Source organism: Seriola dumerili, unplaced genomic scaffold (genome assembly GCF_002260705.1).
Source record: "Seriola dumerili isolate Sdu_G_001 unplaced genomic scaffold, Sdu_1.0 BDQW01000116.1, whole genome shotgun sequence".
Taxonomy (NCBI): domain Eukaryota; kingdom Metazoa; phylum Chordata; class Actinopteri; order Carangiformes; family Carangidae; genus Seriola; species Seriola dumerili.
In genome coordinates this window covers 909,793-933,136 of record NW_019174371.1, presented here as the reverse complement: position 1 = coordinate 933,136, position 23,344 = coordinate 909,793, and the positions used below count along the sequence as shown (strand labels likewise).

At 41.1% G+C, this 23,344-nt stretch overlaps 1 protein-coding gene across 1 annotated transcript in view; it reads right to left on the bottom strand.

The window, feature by feature from the left end:
* Window positions 1–6,001: 6,001 nt before the first annotated feature.
* Window positions 6,002–23,344, bottom strand: part of brinp2 (BMP/retinoic acid inducible neural specific 2) — a 120,118-nt gene continuing 102,775 nt past the window's right edge. The window contains exons 6-8 of the mRNA XM_022748095.1: window positions 14,766–14,988; window positions 8,971–9,277; window positions 6,002–8,265 (exon numbers count right to left, since the gene is read on the bottom strand). Of these exons, the coding sequence (XP_022603816.1) occupies window positions 7,444–8,265; window positions 8,971–9,277; window positions 14,766–14,988 (1,352 nt within the window). The 3' untranslated portion in view covers window positions 6,002–7,443. The remainder of the gene's footprint in view (window positions 8,266–8,970; window positions 9,278–14,765; window positions 14,989–23,344) is intronic.

The window sequence follows — 23,344 nt, the reverse complement described above, 5'->3', positions numbered from 1 at the left end:
GCCTTGCTGTGCCGATCCTCTTATTTGCTGTCCTGACTCGGCCCTGCTGCCTTGCATCTGACTTCCTTTCCCTCCGTGCATTGATTTTAATTGAGCTTAAATCTGGACTTAATCTTAACAGACAGGTCAGTGAATCTATTGTGCACTTCCAGGAAACTTCTATAAAACTTCTATTTGCTTGATTTGCAGTAAAAGCTCCTCCAGTCTCCTGAAGACCTGGTTTGTACCGTATATACAGTACACAGATAAAAACAACAAAAACAGACCGTTATCTGTTGTTGCTTTGGTTAATACATGGCGCCCTCTGACTAACTACACTCTTATCTACTCTGTAACAACAAAAAAATGGATGGAGATTTCTGCAGTGGTCCCGGAGGAAGATGCTTCTTACTCCACAAAGCTTCTAAAGTCCACATGTTTGTCATCTATACAGTATATGGGCTTCATAAAGAAAAAAAACACAACTGGCTGTATTTGTTTGAAGAATTTCTTTTATCTTTGCCCCCCCTCGTGACTGTGAATGCATTTAGTCCATAAATCTGTTGCTCTTTTCCTTCTGGCTTCCATTGGACATACAATGAGGCAACCAAAGAGTTTGTTAAAAAGCAATGTTTTCTTCTGCCTAAGCCTCAATGCAACTGAGTATGTGTTTCCACTGCTGAGGACCAGTCAAAGGACAAAGAGCTCCACCACCATGTCTGTAGTTTAACTGCAAAGGCTTTGCAAAAGACTCTTATATACTCGTATAATTACTTTATTTAAGCAGTTTGAATGTGCCCAATTTCTTTTTGGTTTCTGGGCACAACATTTTGAAAAGTGAAAGTAAACTCAAATTAAAGCTGAAAGTCATCACATTACACTTTCAAAATCCATTCCAGAGCCAAAATAACAAAAAGTGTACCACAAAAAAGATGTGATAAAACTGTTGCCTATGACAAATATAAAAAGATGAACATTTTAAGGGCAGAAAGCTGCCCGCGTGCCAGTGCCAGTGATAGTCTGCCAAATGCACAGCCAAGCTTGATATGTTTCAGCCACTAAATTACTTTAGAAAATTATACACAGCATGAGACTGCATTATGAGACACCTTCTGTAACTGAACATATTTCAGGTTGAAATAGATTTGCTACCAGGGCAGGACAGCATAGGGTTCGATCTTTCTTAAGTGGGTGTGAGTGGAAAATAAACCTTCAAGTCTGTGCTTGTTCTGCTCCATTGCTGGTGAAGTCGTGGATAAATCCAAGAGAAGGAAGCCAAGGAGGAACATTGTGGTGTTAATTTTGGCATCTGATTTTGAGTTTTAGTGTTTGTCCTTTGAAGGAACTGCTTGTCACTATTCACTACTTCAGTACTTTTCTGTTGAGCTGAAGGGGAGCGGCTAAGAAGTTAATGCAAACCTGTCCTTTTAGGACAGGCTGGGGCTAGCTGGTTAGCATGCTAACTTCACTGGAAGAAAAGAAAAAAGAGTTAACATTGGTGTTGCTTTCTACCTCTGGAGACAGCTCCTGATGAGTAAAGGAATGAAGGTTGATGCTGAACTCGCAATGCTTCTTTTAGTTTAGTGGTAAGTAAACAGCTGTTAATGCTAATGTTAGCTATGTAGCAATAGCAGAACTTACAAATAGCTCCTTTACTGTAATGTGTTTATAAATGTTAGCATGCTGACCTGCCTCTTCAGGGTTTGCCCCACCTGTGTTGTTGGCTAATTTTCAGTGAGACTATAGATGCATTTACTGTCACTTTTTTTCCTCCCAAGACCCAGTAACACTAGCTTACATTAGCTAACATTAGCTAACAGGTCAAGCAGCTAAATCAACCTCTGGGTAGCTGAGAAACTCTTTCACTAATCAGGTCAGCATTAAAACATTAAAAGATTTAGTTTGTCCATCTGTCTTTCACATAATAGCTTTGTTTGTACATCAACAAAGGTTACTTTTTATTTAGTTTGTATAATTTCCAAATATTTTTGTCATAGTTTTTGCTAACAAAATTAACACTGGTGGTGTTCGAACTCTTGTCACTTTGAAAGTTGTTTGCTTGTAGGTTATGTGCTTGAAAAATGGAGTACAACCTCTAAAAATATGCCACATATGTGGGAAGAAAGAGTGCTGATATGATTTATTTGACCATCTCTTATTAAATAGAGTCGGGGTGTAAGGACATACTGTAACACTGCCAGGGCTAACAAGCAGTTTTCATGTCTTCAAAATGCTGACAAAGAAAAAAAAGTCTGCTGCGATACTGGTGAATTTGTAATGTGACCTTGTCTATTCTTGGTCAGAGGTAATGAATGAGTTTGCCTAGCGAGTCTTGGAAAGCAATATGAGGAATAATTTATTTTGGGGTCTTTTTTTTTTTGTTGCAAGCTGTCGTGAAACTGACAAGGTCTATAAGTCCTGAATTTTAGATTTGCCAGCCATGATGCCACTGTTGATACAGTTATAATCAACCACCTAAAGATAAGAACAACTTTGCTTCTGCCGCTTTCAGTCAAGGTCAAACAATCTCTAACTTTGCATTTAAATGTCCGTCTCCCTCTCACACCGTCTCCAAACATGAATCATTCCTCTGGATACATTTGTAATAGTGTAATTTGAAAGTAATTTCAAACCCCCGAAATCTGCACTGTTATTGATGACTATGTCAAATGACCTACAGGTACAGAGTCTGCACACACACACACACACACATGCTCGGGTGCCAGTCGATTTCACCAATTCTACCTCATTAATTCAAACAGTCTTACTTTCTAAACATCATAAATCACTCCGCGACTAGCAGCCCAACCCCTCTCACCTTTCCTCTCCTTTCCACTTTCTCTCAACCTTATCGTCCCTCCATCTCTCCCTCTATGTCATCTATTCCCTCTTCAATCACTCTCATTTTCTCTCCCTTCCCTTCGCTTCTTTGGGAGGTCCAGAAAGTTTGTAGGATGCAGTCTGAATGGTACTCTGATGAATTGGCTGTCTTCCATTGGCCTGAAGATTAGCCCAAGGGCACACCCGCTCCTGTTTCCCGGGTGCCATTCTGAAGATGAATAACTGTTTATTAACCCAATGCAGAGTGACTCCTTCCCCACCTCATTATGGGGGTAGAAAAAAAAAAAAAAAAAAACGCTGGCAGCTCAAGCTGGCCAACGAAGCGCTCTCTCCCCCCTGTCTCCCTGTCCCCCCTGTCCCTGCCACTCTTCCTGTCTCTCTCTCCGTTCCTCTCTTGCTCTCCCCAGCAGATAAACCAGCAGCCTGATGTAATGTGACAGTGTGCGTTTGGTTCTTGTTTGCTCCCTGACAACCCAGGAAATTGGCTTTTCATCTTACAAAAAAACACTGCACTCCGTATATTAGAAGGCATTCATCTTATTATGAGGGGCAGAGGGTAATTGGAAGTTTATGCATCCATTTTATGGCAACGTACCGAGGGGCCAGATTTACTGAAGCTTTTGCTGTGTCCTTTTCATTTGCAGATGTGACACATTCTGTTCCAGGCACATGTGCTGGAAGTATGACACAAGTGCATGAGGAAAAGTCACTTATTTTAGGAAATGTTTGCAAAGTGCACCTCTCTGCTTATTACAAATGCTTTTAAGGGAGAACTGCGAATGTGAATGACTGTTGCATTTATCAAACCTGCAGGAACTGATTTCTTTTGGCAAATCTTTGGGCTGGGGAAAAGCTGTAAACGAGATATTACTACATCACCTTTTATGTTGAGCTGATATGGTGAACATGTAAACAGCTATGTATTTGTACAACCATTTTTTGGCTTCCTGAAAAATGTAAGTTAAATATTCATTCTCTTTTAGCTCTATTTCTGGTTTTGGTTATACAGTTTGGTAAAGCTGAAGAGAGCTGCACATTCAGATGATAGTTCTCTGTGGGTCCATCACTGTGAGCGACGTCTGTTTCGTGGCGGTTTGTTTTTATTGCCAAGCGTAAAGACGATAGCCACAGAATTGAACTCCAGATTCTGTGAGTATGGGTGCTGCCTTTTAAGGCTATCATGGGAAGCGGAGGCTGGACTGGCGGGAAAGTCAGGTTTTTATGCATTGACTTACGCCCGAGGGAGAGATAAACCCACTAATGTTAAAGGCTGAATCCTATAAGAAATAAAAAGCTTTTGTTGATTGTTATCCCAGTTTCTGTTGTTTTCACCATGTGCTTTTATGCTCAAATTCAAAATGCACATCAAAGCAGATGGATTGAAACCCACTTTACTCTCTATTTTCATGAATCCAGCATTCTGCCACAGTTCACAGTCTAGTGCACCCAGCTCAGTGTGCCAGAGGTGAGCCAAGTGCATTTTGGTATTTCCATGACCTTGCCTGGTGCACTGTTGGCGTACCTAGAAAACAGGGTAGTTTCAGAACATCATACATTACAGGTGAGCGTGTTCGAGACTGTGACAATCACGGCTAATCACACACAGTACTGTCATCCCATCATCATCACCGGGTGATCCCCATGATGCACTGAGTGAATACAGCAGCTCAAATATACTGCCGGGAGAAGATGATGTCTCTTTTATGTTGATTTTACTTTTGAATTGAGAGATCCTATGGTCATCATGTGTCCGTGCATAATAGTGTGCAATGTTTTCGTCATCACAATGATCCAAAACCACCTGCACTTCATGAAGTCTATAATGTTCAGTATTTTGTTGAAACTGTTTAAGAAAGGTGTGGATTCAACTTTATGGTCAGTATGACACAGTAAAATTCAACTGCAGCCTCTGACGTGCTTGCATCAAGTTCAGCTAGGAGGATCCAATAAACAGGAAAACGAGTCAGAACTTGAATCATTTCCGTCCTTTTGATCAAGTTGTTACCTCCGCCAAGGAAGTTATGTTTTCACCCGTATCTGTTGGTTTGCTTGTCAGCACGATTACGCAAAGATTTCAGAACCGATTTGCACTTGGTGGAGGGATGGGGCATGGGACAGATCCGGATCATTAACTATGAACCGGATTTTTTTCTCTGTGAAGTCTGGTGTACGTTGCTTGACACTGGCCCTGGTGGAAGTCTGCGCTCTCTGTGTGACCTTGCAGTTAAATGATGAAATTGGTAGTGATAGAGTAAAAAAGAAAGTATGATACAATATCTTTTTACGCACATTTATGCATAAAATTACACAACTACAATGAGGATGCTTGGTTGTAACATGAAACATTAAGGACCGTTACCTATACTATAATGTAAATGACAGTAAAGAACAGCGCATGTCTCTGTGTGAACATGACTGAGAGTAGATCAGTCAGCCAGTGATGAGACCAAAGACTGGAACAGGCGAGATCGAAACATGTCCAAAGTCAAACCAGTCGGAGATAATCCGTCTTGAGGCCAAAACCAAACTCAATTACTACTGCCCTGGGAGCTGCATTTAGTTTGCCTAATTAAAAATATAGGTCTATAAAAATGAACTAATAGAGTGACAGTTAATATTAATTACCCATCAAATTACATGGCAGGGAGTTTTTTTGCGACTTTGCGCTCATTAAACTTCAATTTGAACTTGACGTTTCATAAACCGTGAGGTCACTTGTTTTTTGATTAGAGCATTTCCCTCAGTGAAACGTCGGTTGCATCGCCCCCCCCCTCCACCTGCACACACTTGGACTAGGTTCTCACACGGCGACGACAGTAGAAGAGATATGAATATCGACATGTTCCATCATTGTACATGTGATAACAGTGAGGGGTTGAAACAAGGAAAAGGATGCCAGGTAGATAAACCACTTTGTTTTTACTTAAGCAAGCTGAGCACAGAAGAACTGCTGAAAATGACATACAAGGTTTACTGACTGTCAGTGAGAAATTAGTGAAGTAAATTTAAAATCATATCAAGTATCATCCTGCTAAGGAGCTCTCAAGAGTACCATCACTGCCCTGTAGAAATCTTGTAAGTCCAGTCGCTGTGGTAACTGGCAGCTGACGCTGAACCCACATGTAAAAAACGAAAAAAAATAAACCCAACAAAAAAAACCCAAACGGAAACACAAACAAACAAACAAACAAACAAACAAACAAACAAACAAACAAACAAACAAACAAACAAACAAACCAGTTTCGTTGACCTGAGACTAAACCGAAACATTGAAAACCTTGTGTTAAAAGCATAATAAAATCAAACAGGTTCTATCAGTTACTTAGATTTTGTCTGATTGGAGATAGAAGGATTTCGCAGAACAATTACAGTATGCAAGTACTGGTGTGCACTGTGAATAGTGACTCAAAGTTTCACAACATCAAATCAAAACAAGTAACTGCAGAAAGTGTGACTGGCATTTACATGGAAAAGCTACATTACCACGTATTCTGGAGAATGTGTCTGTTGTTCTGTCTTGGTAGAAATACTGAAATATAAAAAGCAACACAGCCTTCGCTGGGAAATCAAACACAAAAACTAAATGTGCTTCTTATCTTAACATTGAATCTCCATATAAGGCATGAGTTTGTTTTTGTTATAAACATTTTTTTGGTCTTTGCACTCGGTTATCTAAAAAGCAATGTGCACTTGTCCACACCTGGGGTTAGATGGAGCATTATTTACAGCGTTTGTATCTGCAGACCTTTTTGTTACCACATCAGAAGATTTCTTAATGATTTTCAGCTCAAAAAAAGAACTCAACATTGAAGATATTTTGCCATTTAGTTTGCTGATGTGTTCACCTTCTTTTGGTATAGACACACCACCAAGGACAGAACATCACTAACAGGCTTCTCACTCAAATGTTAAGCATAGATACTTACAAGTGTTCAAATGCCAGATAAAATGGAAGGCAGGGATTAAAAAGAAATATTCAAAGACAGTAACAGGGTTCAGGATTATCAAATTTTAAACTGTTAAGCATAACATAACAACTCATTCACCACATATATAATATTATCCCATTTTCCCTTTCCCCCGAGAGGCAAAGAAAATAGGCGTAGAAAAGGGGAAATCCTTTTCCGCTGACTCGTTTTTGAAGACCCCCTTAAGAGTTCCTCTTTACATATCAAAATCGCCCTCATCTTTGCAAGGTAGAGATCTCAGGTATACTTAATGACATCGGCTCTCAGAGGTTCCAATTCACAAAACCAGAGTCACTTGGCTTCAACCAGTCGTACAGTTTGCCAATAGCAGGGCAGTAACAGCAAACGTAAGCCTCCGGGCTGGTACAGTAGAGCCTCTGAAAGAGGGTCCAAGCATCAGCTGTTCTCCCGCCAAAAATGACACTACTCTCTGGTAGCAACTTGTGATAAAAACGTGACACCAGAAAACCAGCCAAGAGTGACCGGAAGAAAAGCCATCAGAGGTGGATGTTCTATTAATCCTGACAATTTGGGTCCATAAAGCCAACACAGCAGGACCTCCCCCTACTCAGTCTAGGGTTGTCCCTGAAGCAGCAACTCCATTTTCCAAGTGCAGTATCACTCCTGAACCTGACTTGTGTGCTAAGCTAGACAGCTAGCTGCACAGCTGGGCCAGCTCAGGTTCAGGAGAAGCATTGGGAAGCTTGGAGTTGAAGATCTGCAGAGAATCCTTGATGCGCGCCACCTCTCCGGCCGACAGCTTGAGCCGGTGGCGCAACAGGCAAGAAAACAGATCTAGCGGCTGCGGCGCCGGTGGAGACAACCGGTTAATCCGGTCTCTCATCTCCAACAACATCAGGAACGCGGCGTCCTGTGTCCCCTGCGTGTAGGGGTAGTCCAGCTGGAGAATCAGATCCTTGATGCCCTCAGGGTCAAAGTGCATGCTGTATCCAAACACTTTCAGCGTGTTGATCTTCATGTACCCGAGGTTGGACGTCTGGTCATCCAAATCCAACGGCTCATAGAAGAGAGTTTCATTCACTGTTGGATCATCTGTGACAATGCGGCTTCGCAGGTAGATGTGCACTGTTTCAAAGAAGGACTTCCATTTGCTGCCCAGAGACAGTGTCCAGTTGTAGCACTGTGCCGTGACTACGGCGTCCAGTCGAGTTCTCTCCCAGTCGGGGAAGTCGGGCTGAGTCACTGGCATGAACCAGCTCTCTGAGTGACTCCCGCCGAAAGGATTCACGTAAACCGCAGGCACGGGCTCCAATGTTGAATTCTTAGTCGAGCATATCTGGAAAGAAATGCCCATCAGCATGTGGATGAGATTGGACTTATTTTTGTTACTCTTGAGTGTCAGCAACATCCTCTTCCTCCAGGCAGGATTGAACCAACTTCCCAGGCGGACGTCGTTGCTGATGTAGATGGCATGGACCTCTATTCTGCTGTCCAGTCGCTGAAGCAGGTACTTCACCTGAGGAAGGATAAATACGGGTACTTAATGTACTGCATATATATACATATATATGTATAATGTTGTTATATTATGGTGTATTTATACATTTGTTATATTATATATTTTGATTATATTATTCTATACCCATGCTAACTACTACTATTGTCAGGAAGTTACAGAAGACATTAAACAACCTTTTTATACGAGCAGTACTCATGAAGAGTAAACTGACCTTTATGTATAACTTTGTGGAATGACCTATTAATGTCATAGAAACGTTTTTACTGAACTTTTATGAAAAGGGAATTGACTATAAAAACAGAAGAACCTAATCCTGCAGGTTTGTCTTGATCGAACTCCGCTGGGTGTGTTCATTGTACAGATTTGGCTTTTACTGTTAACTTGTGTGCTTTCTTTTGCGTTCCCAGTATGTTTTGAGTCTGAAACTGGGAAAATTGTGACAGAGATAAATAAATATGGTCGTCATATTTCATGTTTGTCTTTGTCAAAGATTGCAGCACTGTAGCAAACTACAATACAATACAGACATTTAGTTTGTCAATTTATGGGGTATTTTTTTATGTGCTTTTAATATTAGACATCTGTTTGTCTCGAGGCACAAAGAAACCAGTATCAGTGTCTCTGACCAGAGCTACTGTATCATTGGTCCACAGAGGTTTAACGACCGTATATGAAACACAGATATGAGAAAGCTATGAGAACCTCAGCATCAGGCATGTCCAAGTCAAAGTTCAGATAGTGGTCCAGGGATGCGGCAATGCTCGGCTGGCAGGAACCAAGATGAAGGAGGTTGCCATGGTGACAGGCTCCACAGCGGGTTGCGTTGTCAATGGCACAGGAGGAGCAGGAGGTGGGGGAGGTGCCCACAATGCAGGGAACGGCTCCCTGGCAGGTGGGTTGCTCCGCAGGGCAGCTGCAGCTCTTCACCTCCTCAGAGAAGGAGCCCAGCACTCCGTGCTCGTTGCAGTACAGCAGAGACTGGGCCCTTCTCAACCAAAACCCAACGGACCTGCAGAGGGGAAAGAGAAAACACGGTGATGTGGTTGTGTAAACAGTACAACACAGAAGACGGAGCAGGTAACAACTGTTTTTGGTTTGAACTTTAAAGAGCTCACTGTGTGGTTGGGTGTGGTCAGACGTGAGGCCCTGTACATCACGATTCAGGAAGCTGTTCAGTTACTGTTTAAAGGTCCCATATTGTACAAAAGGTAGATGTCCATGTGTAGTGTGATTATAGATCAGGTCTAGTTTCTATATTAATACTGTGAAAGTATCAAAGCCTCAGTCCACAGAGAAATGCACACAGCCTGTATTCAGAAACTGAGCCTTAAAACCAGCCGTCAGGACTTCTGTAACTTTCAATCTACAATCAATACCCCATGACAACAACAAGTGAAAACATAACAGACATGGGCAGATAATGGCATTTGCAAAAAGCAGACGCTTGTGGACATGCATACACAGAAACTATGCATTGGCCTTTTATTGTGAAATGATTGTGTGTGAACTGTGACTGCCTAACTTTGACTGTCGCAAAAGCTAATGTGGCTGTGTAGCAGCGTATGGGACTCGGTGATGTGATATCAACTTTCTTTTGACATAATCCAATTTATAATCTGTCTGATCATCAGTGGCCATCAGGTCACCTGGGACATTTTCAGTGCACAAAGTGGAGCAGTGGCTCAGTGTGGAAAGAAATAAAAAAAAAAACATCAATGAGAGACGAAGAGAGACATCACGAGAGAGAGAGAGAGAGAGAAAGAAGGAAAGATACAGATAGCACTGTGTCATGTTCAGCCCAGCAGAGCAGGCTGTGGTCCACTGTGGTTCTGTGTGCCTGTGTCATCTCCCTCACATCTGTCTCCCTCCCTCTCCCCTTGGTGGTGACCACAGCGTGTGTGCTGGTGCAACCCTCAGCTGCGACCGGCTCAGCAGCTAGAGAGGAAAACTAGCGGAGCCAGGGTAACGTGGCTCACTATACTGTGTTATTAAGCTGTAACCGGCTGCAGCTGAGGATGACTGAGGCTGTCTGTAGCCGTGACTTCAGCCATGGAATGACAGAGCTGTCACTGTGATTGTGGTCGTTTGGATTATGGCTGTGACACGTTAGTTTATAATGGGTGTGACACTAACGACAGTACATGCAGGATTCCTGTGCGTGCTGGATAAGTGTATTGAAGATACGGTATTCCTGAACTGGAGTTTTTCTGAATTCCTGTGGTGTCTGGGCAAACGCATCTGTCACATCCCATTCGCCCAACGGGTTCAAATCTCATGTGGCTTGATGGTGATGTCTCAGCTAATGTTAATAGAAGCAGTAAAAACAGTTACTGATAATGATTCGTTACTTGAAACTTAGTATATGTTAGTGAAACACTCTGTATTAGATCAGATACATCAATACACTGACAACTCTTCCCGATTAAAGCTGAATCAACTGAGTGGCACAAAACTAATTACATACTAATTAGTTACACATTATCACACTGAGTTTTTTACACTGATATATGCCCATATGTAAAATGTATGTCTCACTAACAGGCAAAACATATATGTTTATGTATGTCAAAATATACCAAACATTTGTGTTTGTTTACTGCAGATTATAAATGCTTTTATATTTGAGATATGGATATTGTTCGTCATTAAATTTTAAGGATACATGCACAAGAAAATGAGAGGATTTTCCCAGTGACTCTAAAGTAATGGAAAGGGGATCATGCAGTGAAATGCAGTGAAAGATTACTAATTGTTTCTGAGTATGATGCACGACTTTTACTTCTGGGGAAGGGGCAGAAATAATGTCTCAAATAACATTTCAGTAATTGGAAATTAATGAGTCGTTATTATTTTTGTGTCGCTCAGCAGCTGATTCAGAGTTAATCGGGTTAGACTAAGGAATTGCTGTGGTGTGTCAATTCACAGGCATCCATGAAGTTACACATAACAACATTCAATTAATCGTTTCTTTCAATCTTAGCTGCTGATTTTTGTGGAGTATTTAAAATGCTTAAATTAAAAACAAATACAACAAAGAAATAAAGCGAATAACAAAACGATGAGACGCATCATCCACGGCAGAATGAACTACAATTACCACGTCATGGTTGTACGCCGCCACCAACAAGCCGAGTTACTGAGCTACACAACTGAATAATGGCCAAAAAAGTATTTTTGCAGAACATTATGATGTCACAGTGAAGTTGACCTCTGACCTTTTCGGTTATAAAATGTCATCACTTCATTTTATCCTCTGAGACATTTGAGTTGAACTGTGTCAAATTAGCGTATTAATCATTTATGGCCAAAAACGTGATTGTGAGGTTGCGGTGACCTTTGACCTCTGTCCACCAAAATCTAAATCAATTCATCCTTGAGTCCTGGGTTGTGTCCACTACTCACCTGCACACAAGCGCAATGCATGATGGTATATATTGCTTGGTTAGTGACCACCTTACTGAGTCCACTATATCACATATGATAATTCACGCTATACATTCGGACGGCACGACAAAATGGCGGACAGACCACAGCACATAGTGGACTACGTAGAGAGTAGCGTCCAGACAGCTCAGGGTTGGAACACACTGGGCGGAGCTTATCATCGGCGGCATGAGCCGATGGCAGCTGTGACAGACGGACTTTCACATTAAAAAACGGTTTCCTGTGGGATGTGGATCGAACGTTCAGTCACATTTGTGATTGACCGTCTGCGGTTTGAAGCATCGGACTCCGCTGCAGCCGCCTGTACAATCAGACTCTCAGAGGGATCATCCTGGCAGAATCCTCAGTGTTGACAGACCATGGTTTCCACATCCGAGTTGTAATTGGACAATCGATTATGTTCCATTTTGACAGGGGACAATGCGCCTCCATTTCAAAACACACCTCTTCGTGAAAACTGACCGTGCTTTGCATTTAGTATTGGCAAGATCAGTGCTGTTCTGCCGGACAACACTGAAACGCATGACACCTCTTCATTTTTCTGTTGTGATTTGATTTTAATGTGGCATGGACAATTCATCTCCTCTTAACATATGTTTTTCTTTTAATTCTGTCACAGTGAACGCCGACATGAAATGGAAATATACGACATACACCATATATGTTGTGTTTCACTTTGTATCTTTGTTTGATTGGCTTTTGTCTCGGCATTGGAAATCTTCCACAGATTTCATTCCTTGGTAACAACTCCAATAACTCTGTACCTTACTGCGAGGTGTTACTGCTAATGGTTTTTTTTTTTTTTTTCCATTTTATGCCTCATGTGCTACTTCTGTTATTTCATTCCCCGTTTAACTTAAAGAGGTGACAAAATCTCTCCTTTGAAAGTACTCAGAGTTAAAAAAGTAAAGTTTAAGGAGGAGTATTCAAAGACAAATTTTTTTTCGAGATGAGTGCCTTACCCACAAAACAAGCCTGTTTATTTCATATGCATCCCATCTTCACAGGTGAAAATCGAATTCACAGTCTGCTTCATATTACTTATAAATGGGATTATTTATCTATGGCAATTTGACACCTCTTTTTTTTTTATAGAAAGGTGGCTGTTTGGTACGACTGCAATACAGATGAAAATGCAGAAATACATAAATTACCATCCACTTCGGTGCGGTAACAGTAGCAACAACTTCAGACTGAAAATTGGCTCTGCAGAGATTCTATCCTCAGGCGAAGTTCAGGAAATCTCACACAACATTGCCCAAATGCTCCAACAATTCCCTCCCCCCAGGCCTATGTAAATAGACAAAAATGAATGATGATAAAACAAATGGATTTGTGCAGAAGGAAATTGGGAGGTTTTGCGGCTGAGCAGCGCCTGATAACTTGCAGTTGCTCATATGAAAGGGTTAAGACTCTGAGTGGCAGGGTTGCGTGTGTGTGTGTGTGTGTGTGTGTGTGTGTCGGGGTGGGGTGGGGGGAGGCATAGAGACCAAGGGGACACAAAGGTAATAGAGGTAGAGAAATACACCAAGGCAGAGAAGCAAGAAGGGGGGGGGAGTGATGGGAGGGGAAGAGGACTGTCAGGGAAGTTGAAGTCGTCTATAAACAAGTGCCGAGCTGTCAGTCGAGGAAAGGACTTGATTACAGTGTGCCACAAAACCACGCAGCTCGTCCCACAATGGCCCCCAAAAACTGGTAACAAGACCCCCCCCCTCATACCCATCACATCTCTCTCCTGTTCACCCTCGCTCTTACTCAGCTTCCCTCCCTCTCTTCACACCTGCTTCTCAACACGAGTCAGCTGAGCATCCATTTGGAAAACAATGGATGAATTTAGCTAAATTAGCCACCACGTTATTTTAAGATAGATGAAAGTGAGGGCAACCATGATGTTGTTAATAATCATTTGTTATAATCACAAGGTAATCTATAAACTGATGGATACTTACAGTCGGCAGTTTGGATTATATTTTTACTGTTGGTCATAATTTTCTGCTTGTGTTTCTTGTCCTGTCAGACTTATTCTAAGTAATCACTTCAGTGAATATGGTGTCTCAGATAGAACAAATGGCCCTCTGAAAAAATGTATCTAGAGTTGTGCTAAAAATTGGAAACTGGACGTGTAAAACTTATTTCCTGTGCGCCACGGGAAATTTGTAAGCAAGACAGGTTTCTAATTCAATACTTTCATTTGTTACTGTCTGTTTAAGTCAAAAATTATATGTATTTGAACCTTTATTCACATTTATACTGGAATTCAGTGTATCTACTTACAGTTTCTCTTGGTTTCCACTTCTGCATTAAATTATGTATTTAATGCCATCCAAGCTCAGTGCTCATACATATATCTATAGGTTTAGCTGCCAACAACATATCTTAGTGCAAAGATGTAACTGAATTAATCATATAACATAAGATTTGTATTTGAACCTCCAAAAAAAGGCAAAATGTCTAAATAAAGTTTGAAGTATTGAATCGTATTGGGCCATGTGTATATAAGGAGACGAGGGGCAGATGAATGTGAGTTTGGTTTTATGTTTTTATGAGCAAAAAGGGAGGGAATCTGAAAAGCTCCCTTAGGCCATTAGCATGCACAGATGATCCCCAACTTCTGCTCGTCAGCTTCCTGTTTTCTGTCATGTAAACACACCAGTGTCACGTCTCGTCAGTTAAGTCTTAACGTCTTCTTCCCTCATGTTTCCCTTTGTGCTTGTGTTTGCAGGGCACAGCTACAGTATCGAGTAGTGCTGCTCGTACTCTGTCATAATGCACAGCAGTTTTACACAGTAATGCATATTTACTGCTGTATAATCTGTTGACAGCAAGAAACAAGCCAAATCTGTATGTATGACTTTTTGGGGATTTTTTCTAAATTCAAAGCTGAGCTCTTTCCAGACACATAGCTTTGAGTTTTTCTAGGGTGCCCCACTTGTGGTAAAGTGTTCGAGAGCCTGCAGCAGCTGTGGTGAATCGGACACCTAAACTCCCAGTAATGACAAATTATGACTCCCTTCATTCAGTTTGCTTTGTGTCAGCGTGTCCCAGTGGGCTACCTGTCTCGGGGCAGACTGATGCGAGGCTGGTTGGGGCAGCGTTTACTCAGGGTGAACAGTTTCCTGACGATCTTCTGGGCTTTTCCCAGGACCAGGGCAGTGCTGGACTCCAGCTGGGTGTAGCGCTTCTGGAGGGACAAGTCGGCTGACCAGAACTTGGCGATCGTGGACACATTCAAGAACCGGTCAGTGGGCAAGCGCTTCATGAAGGCTTTGAATTCATCTGCAGGGAGTTTAACAGAGAGATGGAGAGAGGGAGAGGGAGAGAGGTGGAGAAAGAGAAGAAAAAAAAAACACAGTGTTAGATGCTCTGAAGTAATTTATATGTTAACAATGCCCTTTTTGAGCACGGCAAACCCATTCACCACATGCTATTTTATCCCTAGTGGCATTCGTAGATAATGACTGAGGAACTGGGGGGAGTTTCATGTGTAATTAGAATACAAAAAAAGCTGTTATGTTCTAATGAATTGCCATTACAAAGTAAACACCTGCACTTCAATCTGCAGTTAGACTCATTCACCTCACCATTACAAGCTCATCATATTCACGGCAGCAGCATTTGCAACATTTGGAAACACTATTATTTAGAAACACCAGTCATCCGGTGATTGACAATATGGTGTCACATACAGATGGGCATTTTCATTAAAGCTGTAATTCTTTCTTCAAAAGACCAAACAACGGAGAAAAACCCATAATCACAAGTTGAATAGACGAGCGAATGAATGAGAGCGTGTGGTGAAACGCTCCAGAGCCTTAAAACAGGTTATGGATATAATTCACACCAGATTCTGCAGCTGTCATAGCAAGTTTATGTCAAAACCAAACAGACACAGAAAGGAAGGTTTGATGTGAATAGATTTGTGATTTCATCATTTCATTTCATGCCAACCTAACATCACCTCTGCCACTTCCAACAACATATTAAAATCATCAAAGCCTCTGAATCATTGGGATTTTGAAAGACTCGTGTAATGGCGGAGAGCATGGACATAAAGTGGAGTGATTTCAACATAGAAACAAAAAGAAACACTTTAATGATCTATTGAAAACAAAAACATATTTTCATCCCCTTGACCTACATGAATACCATATTATCTAAATGTCTTTTTTTTTAGAGGTGATAGCCAGCTGAAATCAAACTGTTGTTGAAACACAGGTTTGCATGTTGTGGTTAGAGCCATAAAACGCCCCAGTAATTGATAACCTTTATGCAAAATGAATAATAAAAGGTTCACTCTAGCAGTTTAGTATTTCACTTCCATAGAGAAGACTCACATGAGATAAGAGAAAACAGAACAGTCAAAAATCTCGTATAATATCATTTAAACTGTAATTATGGAAAAACTGTTCAAGTCAGCCTCCGACTCCGGCGTTTGTAGTGTCACATGGTTTCGAACTGCTACAAACGTGTGGCGCTGTTCATGGCTACATGGTTAGCAGTGGGGCTAACCATCTTGGAATGACGCATAAACTCGCCCCAAGTTGAAATAATGGATGTTTTGCTTTCTGTTCTTCCCATTCTACCTGACAGCGTGTGAATGAAGCGTTACCCTCAAGAATATGTCGACAAACACCGGATCCTACATTTTCCCATAATGCAGCGAGTAGCATCTTTTCATTTGGCTTTTCCTGTCCATCTCCTTCAGACTCTCAGTTTGGTAATGCAGGAATGTACTGCTGCACTTATCCAATGATTACGGTCGATCCGGTTAAGTTATAATAAGTAGAGATGCTGCAACTGTGCAACAAAGTTGAACTAGGCTGTAGCAAAGATTGTAGCAGTAAAAAAAACCCTGAGTGTGTTGAACTGAGCAAGTATGTTTTATTAATGAACGACTTCACCTTTTCATTTGTGAGAGGAGGATTGTGTTGTGTCTGTATTTTGCTGACAGCATCTTGTTCATGCACTTTGCTGTCCTGTGTTTCTGGTTGAAACACAATGAACATCAACAAGAGAAAGGCACTTAAGTATAATCTAAAAAAAGAATAAATAAAAAATCAATGCATGGTTATTGTTTTGGCACTTAGCAGCTTTAGCTTTTATTGCAAGTGAAAACTCTTTGCTCTTTGCTATTCGGAAGGAAATTTTAGCACCTTCGTCAGAACAGCTCCTAGACACGTGGACATCTACTACCCCTGCCAAGATGAAAAGAGAAATGAAAATAAAACGGTTGTGATTTCAAATGTGTGAGTGTGTGATTCACCCAAAAAAAAATAAAAGAGTAAATTACACTGAGACTAATGTTGGCACAGAAGACGTGTACACTGTGCCTGGTTTGCCAAGAGTGTTATGTTGTTAAGATCATTTTGGTTCCATTATGAACCAATGGGCAAATATCATGCCAGTGTGAAGCCTCTGGGAAAGTTGAACCTATTATTTCTTTTTCTCCCGAAACCCAGCTAAGTGAGACCTTCTAGGATTGTTGGTCTGCTGGAGAATCATATTCCCATGTGCTGTTGTTGGCAGGGAGACAGCGAGGAAATCTGCAGCCAAGCCGACCTGAGCTGGGCCCAACTGACGAGACTCAAGCCTATTACAGTGCTCAGTGATCCCAGATGACACAATGGTCTGTCTCTCTCCAGCCTTCTCTTTGTGTATGTCTGATCTCTCTCTTCTGGACTAGCGAGTCGGGGGTTGTCTCGTTCCCTCTCAAGAGTTTTCTGTCTCTGTGTGTTCCTGTCTGTTTCTGCATCTCTTGTTCCTCCCTCATCTCTTTCTGTAGCTGCTCTTCCTCTCTGTACTGACATGAGGCTAAATGAGTAGGGTAACGTTAACTTTGTTATTACTGTTTACTGGGTACATTCCTCAGCTGCTCTGTTTTTTAGTGCTTGTTTGATTTCACCTCTACTGATCTTCATAAAGCATTAAAAACTACACTGAGATGAATTTGCAAAAGTTCATTGTTTGAAGGACAAAAAAAGATAAAGGATACAAGTGTGCTGCATATACTTTTACTTCACCTGAAGAAAAAGAAAGATCTCTTTTCTGTGTTCTTAGAGACATGCTTTAAAGGGGCTATTTGTACGTTTTCTCTTCCACCAAACGCGGTTTCTTAACAGGAGAGGGTGGCAGCGATTGTCGCTTGACAAGAGCTTTGGTCATCCTTGCGTTTACAAGACAAAGGGTTATAATACGTCCTCTGAGCAGCGCTACGTCTTCAGGTCAGATCGGAGGCTACAGTGAGTTGCTATGGGAAAGTGACGAGGCAGGCCGGGGCTAGCTGGTTAGCATGCTAACTTTAGTAGAGGAAAAGATGTGATAGAGACAAGAGCTCCGGAGACAGCTGTTGGTGAGTAAAGGAATGAAGTTTGATGCTGAACTCTGCTGAAGTATGCTGAAGTAAACAGTTGTTAATGCTAATGTTAGCTATGTAGCAATAGCAAAACTTAAAAACAAAAACAAAAAACAAAAACTACTTTAGGTTCAGGAAAAGACAGAGGTTTGAGTTAAAATAAGTACTTCCTTAAGATTAGACAATCTTTGTTGTCATGGTTACAATAACAAACACATGGTTAACTTTGTCCAACGATCATGGATAATAGAAACAACATAAAGACCTATTGTCACATGGGAATCGAACACCGCTCTCCTGTGTCAATATTCCTGTGTCCATAGAATTTGTCTCTCTTCACCTACGTCACCCACATTTTTCCATTTGCTCCTGTCATAATAACTACGACCACCAGATGTCGCCTAGCAACAAAACGTAACTATAGGTCATAATGACCTGCTGCACAGACAGGACAGTACACACATAAACACATAAACAGGACAAACAATAACTCACTTCCTGTTGTCTTCATGCACCTGTCCCTTTCACCTCACATGCTTTGCTTTGTTCCGACACTCTATTCCAGTTATATAATGCTTAAATAGGAAGTGAATCATTTAAACAAAACAAAACAAAAAAAATGTGTTTTTAATGCTGCACCATTACAACAAATGGAAATGGAAATTACATGTACGATAAAGTTTGGTACATTTGGAAATTGCTTAGAACAATTGCTACAATTTTGGATGATGGGAACAGACTCGAGCATCATTTTGAAAAGCTACACATAAAATCACTCGGTAATAAGCTGATGAGCTCACGGCCAAAAACCAGAGATTTTGTTGCTCTTTTATGTAAATAGCAAAATACAAGCTGTTATCCACAGCTACTGTTGTTGATGACACCCGACAGCCAGCGCTTGTCAATTCTGTTTTGAAGGTAGATGTAATTTCCTGCAGTGAGTTTCACTATGACCATTAGCCTCCCTCCGTCTGACCAGCACCTTTCTTCATCTCTCTCTCCCCTTTCCTTCCATTAGTAATTAAGTCACACACATTGGTCTTCATTCCTCATCCACCCCACCGCCTCCCTTTGTGTTTCTTTTATCCTTATTTTTCTGTTTTCTTCCAGTCTTGCTCTTTCAATCTGTCGTCAACACTCTTTAAGCATCACTTCATCCCAGCCTCTCTCTCTCTCTCTCCCTTCTCCCACACTCATGGCAGTAATCATTAGCACTGCCATCATGCTGGAGGAATTTGTCTGTCTGTTTTCCTCCCTCTTCCTGACATTTATGACTCCATGTCCCAAATTTATGGACAATTTGGCTCACTCAAAATCTCTGCGATAAAGAGGCTGGAGGGGGGGTCGTTTCCACGATGGCTGGCCACGCGGCCCTGAAATCTCCATCTCTGGGCCGAGTTAGTGATTCATGTCATCATCAAGCGGAGACGACAGCTAAGTGACTGGCTGGCTGAGGCCTGTTCATTTAACTCCCTACAACGACATGGGTTATTAAAAAGCCAGAGCCAGGATCTGAAGAGCCCAAACAGAACAATGCTGTTTAGAGTCAAGTTCACTTAAAGTGTTCACTGCCTCCTGGTTTTTGGACAAACCAGTGGTGCGGCTCGAGGGATGACAACGTCAGTCAGTCGGTCCGATTCTTACGTCCAAAATGAATCCAAATACTGAATGGATCGCTGCTAAATTTTGATCGGACATTCATGGACCCCAGAGGAGGAATCCTACTGACTTTCCTCTGACGTTTCATCTAGCGCCAATGAGGTTGACATTTGTGGTTTTGTGGATCTTATGGATTCCCATACAATTTTGTCTAGACATGTCCCACAAAGAATGAAGTGTATAACCTAACTTTTAATCCAGAGGTCATAAATTCAATCTGTCCACTACTTTGGTTTGTGACCAAATACCTTCAAACACTTTCCAATGGCCTCAGACTTTAGGACTGGCCGGTGTGTTGAGGAAAACAAGAGAAAGAAACTTGAGGAATTCTTTAAACACAACAACACAACAATATCATTTTATTTTTAAATTATGCATTAAGCAAAAAATCTAAAAAAGAAGTAAAATTTCTATTTTTATTTTTACTTTTGAATGTTTTTTCAGTTTGTTTTTTTACCCTTCAGATGCCAATGATCGACGCAGTATAATGGCAGCTGCTTAACCATAGCAGAAGTTGGTATGGACTGAATGCATGAATCTGTGTCAACCCTGTTGAAATAACCTTCATCTTCCTTTGTGGAGATATTCAAGTGTGCATCTTTGGTGCTCTGCCTGTTTATACTTCACATTATTAAATCATGTTATAGAAGCAATCATTTAATTTATTCTTTAAGTTATAAATTGCACTGCTCTCTGTCATTCTGACATTATCTCCAACTGTTAGTTTTCCTTTGCATTTCAGTTCCATATAGGCTGAATCTGTGATGCTGTGTATAATTAAAATATTCTGTCAAACGCGTGAAAATGAATCACTTCTCACCCTTGTATATATTCACTGCCACAGCATCTCTGTCACAGCTGGAATTACAACTGATGGGTTTACAACTACCTGTCATATACAGCAGTGAATACTAGTGTCTGGAACATTTCCTTTCCTTTCCTCAAGATGCTTCTTGCCTGTGCAGCGCCTCTGTCTGTCACTTACATCTTAGCGAAGATCCTCTTTATTAAATCCCACATGATTTCCCGCAACAACAACTTCAATAATCATCCCTCTTCCTCTGTACCTTAAATTCAGTCGCTATCATGACAGACAATAAGGTTGGAGTTGGGATGTCTGCAGGCGAATGCAGCTGCAGCACCCCCCCCCCCCCCCCGCCCAGTCCTTATTATTCTGCCGGCTGAGAGAGATGGAGTGGAAAACAGAGGGTCCAGAGCTGTCGAGTAAGCTGCTATCTCCATCACTTCAAAGTGTCTGTAGCACATTAAAGGCGCCATCCAACATACGCTGTTGAAACTGCTCACACCACAGTTAGCAGGGAGGATTTTATGGTTGGCAGTCTCTATGAATCTTCTGCATTAAAGACTGGACTTGCTGTGCTTTTTGAAGTAAGGGTCGGTAACTGCTCAGTGACGACACTGAGAAGGCTGGTTCAAGCCCCGCCCACCTGAACCCATCATCCAATCTAGCAGGATTTGGTTTCTCTGACTGTTTTCCTGCTATATTTTTATTCTATCACTCACAGTCACCGACCCGTTGTTGCCAGAGCGAAGTCTGAGGGAGGAGATTTTTAAAACCACAAATATATCTTCTTATGGATCAAAACTTCAAATAAAAACACCATAAAAGTAAGATATGGGACCTTTAATCCTAATCTTAGTTAATGCTGATTTTGAACCATAATGTGTATTATGTATTATGCAAAACTTAAGCTTCATTTCACTGTCCGTGATGTTATAGCTTTCTGATACATAACCTGCAAGCAGCAATCAAAAGCTTATAATGTCTACTGTCACATTTGTGGCTATAAATCCTCTCAAAAAAAAAAGAAAAAAGGATCAGGTAGAGAGGGAAAGGGTAGGAAATTGGTCTTCGCAAGTGATTCATTGCGATACACTCTAATTACATTTGCTTCTTAATAAAGTAAGGCTTTTGTTTTCCGATTAGCCCATAATCCCCTAAAGGCTTGCAGTTGTTCCAGACACATCTTCCATAAGCAGTTTGAAAATCCTTCAAGAGGACGAGACTGCATCTGCGTACTTAACTTCAGCTGAACTCACAAATGCATAAGCAACTTTACACTCAACTATCTATAATTAACAGAGTAATTAAAGTTGCATTTATCGCCACATTTAAAAAGGGGAGGCTTTGGGAGTCTTACAAAAACACATTACAGCTTTGCTAATTCATGTACAGTTGAAAAAAAAAAAATGTGATTTTTATTTGTGATCCTCGTACAGTTGAATTCAGTCACTCATAATACAGGAAGTGACTTCTGTAGGAATTCAAAAGAAATCTTTTTGTTAATATTTTTCAACTAATAAAGTCTAATGTAATTCTCCCATTAATTGAACTTCTTTTATAGTTATTTAAATGTAAAATACAGCTGTAGACAAAGTGCTGACCTGAATTTTAGTATCATATTTTTTTTAAAACACCATGCCCTGAAAGGAAAATACGGCCAGTGCATTCACATAGAGAACATTAATGGAAGTTGATTGGGCTGTTGGAGGAAAAGTTCATACTTTCCACAGTAACCTAGATCATATATAGCAGATATGTCTAACACGCAGTCGTATTGATACATGTGTCAGTATTCTCGCCACTTGTTTTCATTTAAAAGAACATATTGATTGAACTAGTTTGTAGCTTGTTCTTGGTTTGCATCACATCTAAAAGATGATTTAGTCAACACCATTCTGTGTTGACTAAATATCGATTTGCCTTAAACTTTTGTCCATTTTTTTTTCTTTTGATGTTTTTGATGTTTTTGATCTGAGAACGCTCCCGATTCAGCTGCATATCGCTGCACTGTAAAAACATCACGCAGGAATTTAGTGGAAACAACTGATCTTTTCTAATTAACTTCAGTCGAGTTGCATTGTGGGTAGGCAAGGAAAAGGAATGTGTCTATGTCTAGTGCTGCAGCAGTTTTGATCTTCTTTTTTTTTTTTTTAACTGTCCATCATGTGTCCGACAGTGTTGTAGGAGACAGCAACATACACAGCCACTGACAATAATCAAGAAAAAAAATTCTTGTCACCAGGATTTGATTTCACTCATTCACTGTGCAAATAAAAACGGTAAAAAAAACAGTTACTCACACAGTAAGCTTACATGAAGAACACTACTTCTGGCCTGAGTAATGAGTGGTCTAGTATTGCCAGCCCTGGTAGCCGTCAGCCCCCCCCCCCACACCGATGAGTGGACAGGACACCATGTACTAACAGCTCTCATTCAAATTCTTCAGCTGAACCACGAAGTTCCAGCTTTCAGAGGAAAACAAACGGACAGACACCTCTCTCCATGTCAGTAGCTGCTGCAGGGGGGAGGGTCTGGCTCTTTCTTGTAACTCTGTGCTGCTAAAAACCCCACAAAAGACAACATAGCACCAGCATGGCATGAGCTGAATGAAACTCTTCCAGTAAAGCCCGACACACCGACAAATCCAAACACAGTGACAACATTTAAATTTAACACCTCAAACACGTTGGCCGTCGTTCCTTTTCAAACCCCTCTGTGTAAGTCAGAAATGGTGCGGCATGTCTGTTTGGGGGAACCAATATGAGCAAAAGGCACAACACGTCAGGGAAGAAATACCGACAGGTGGCTGCGCTTAT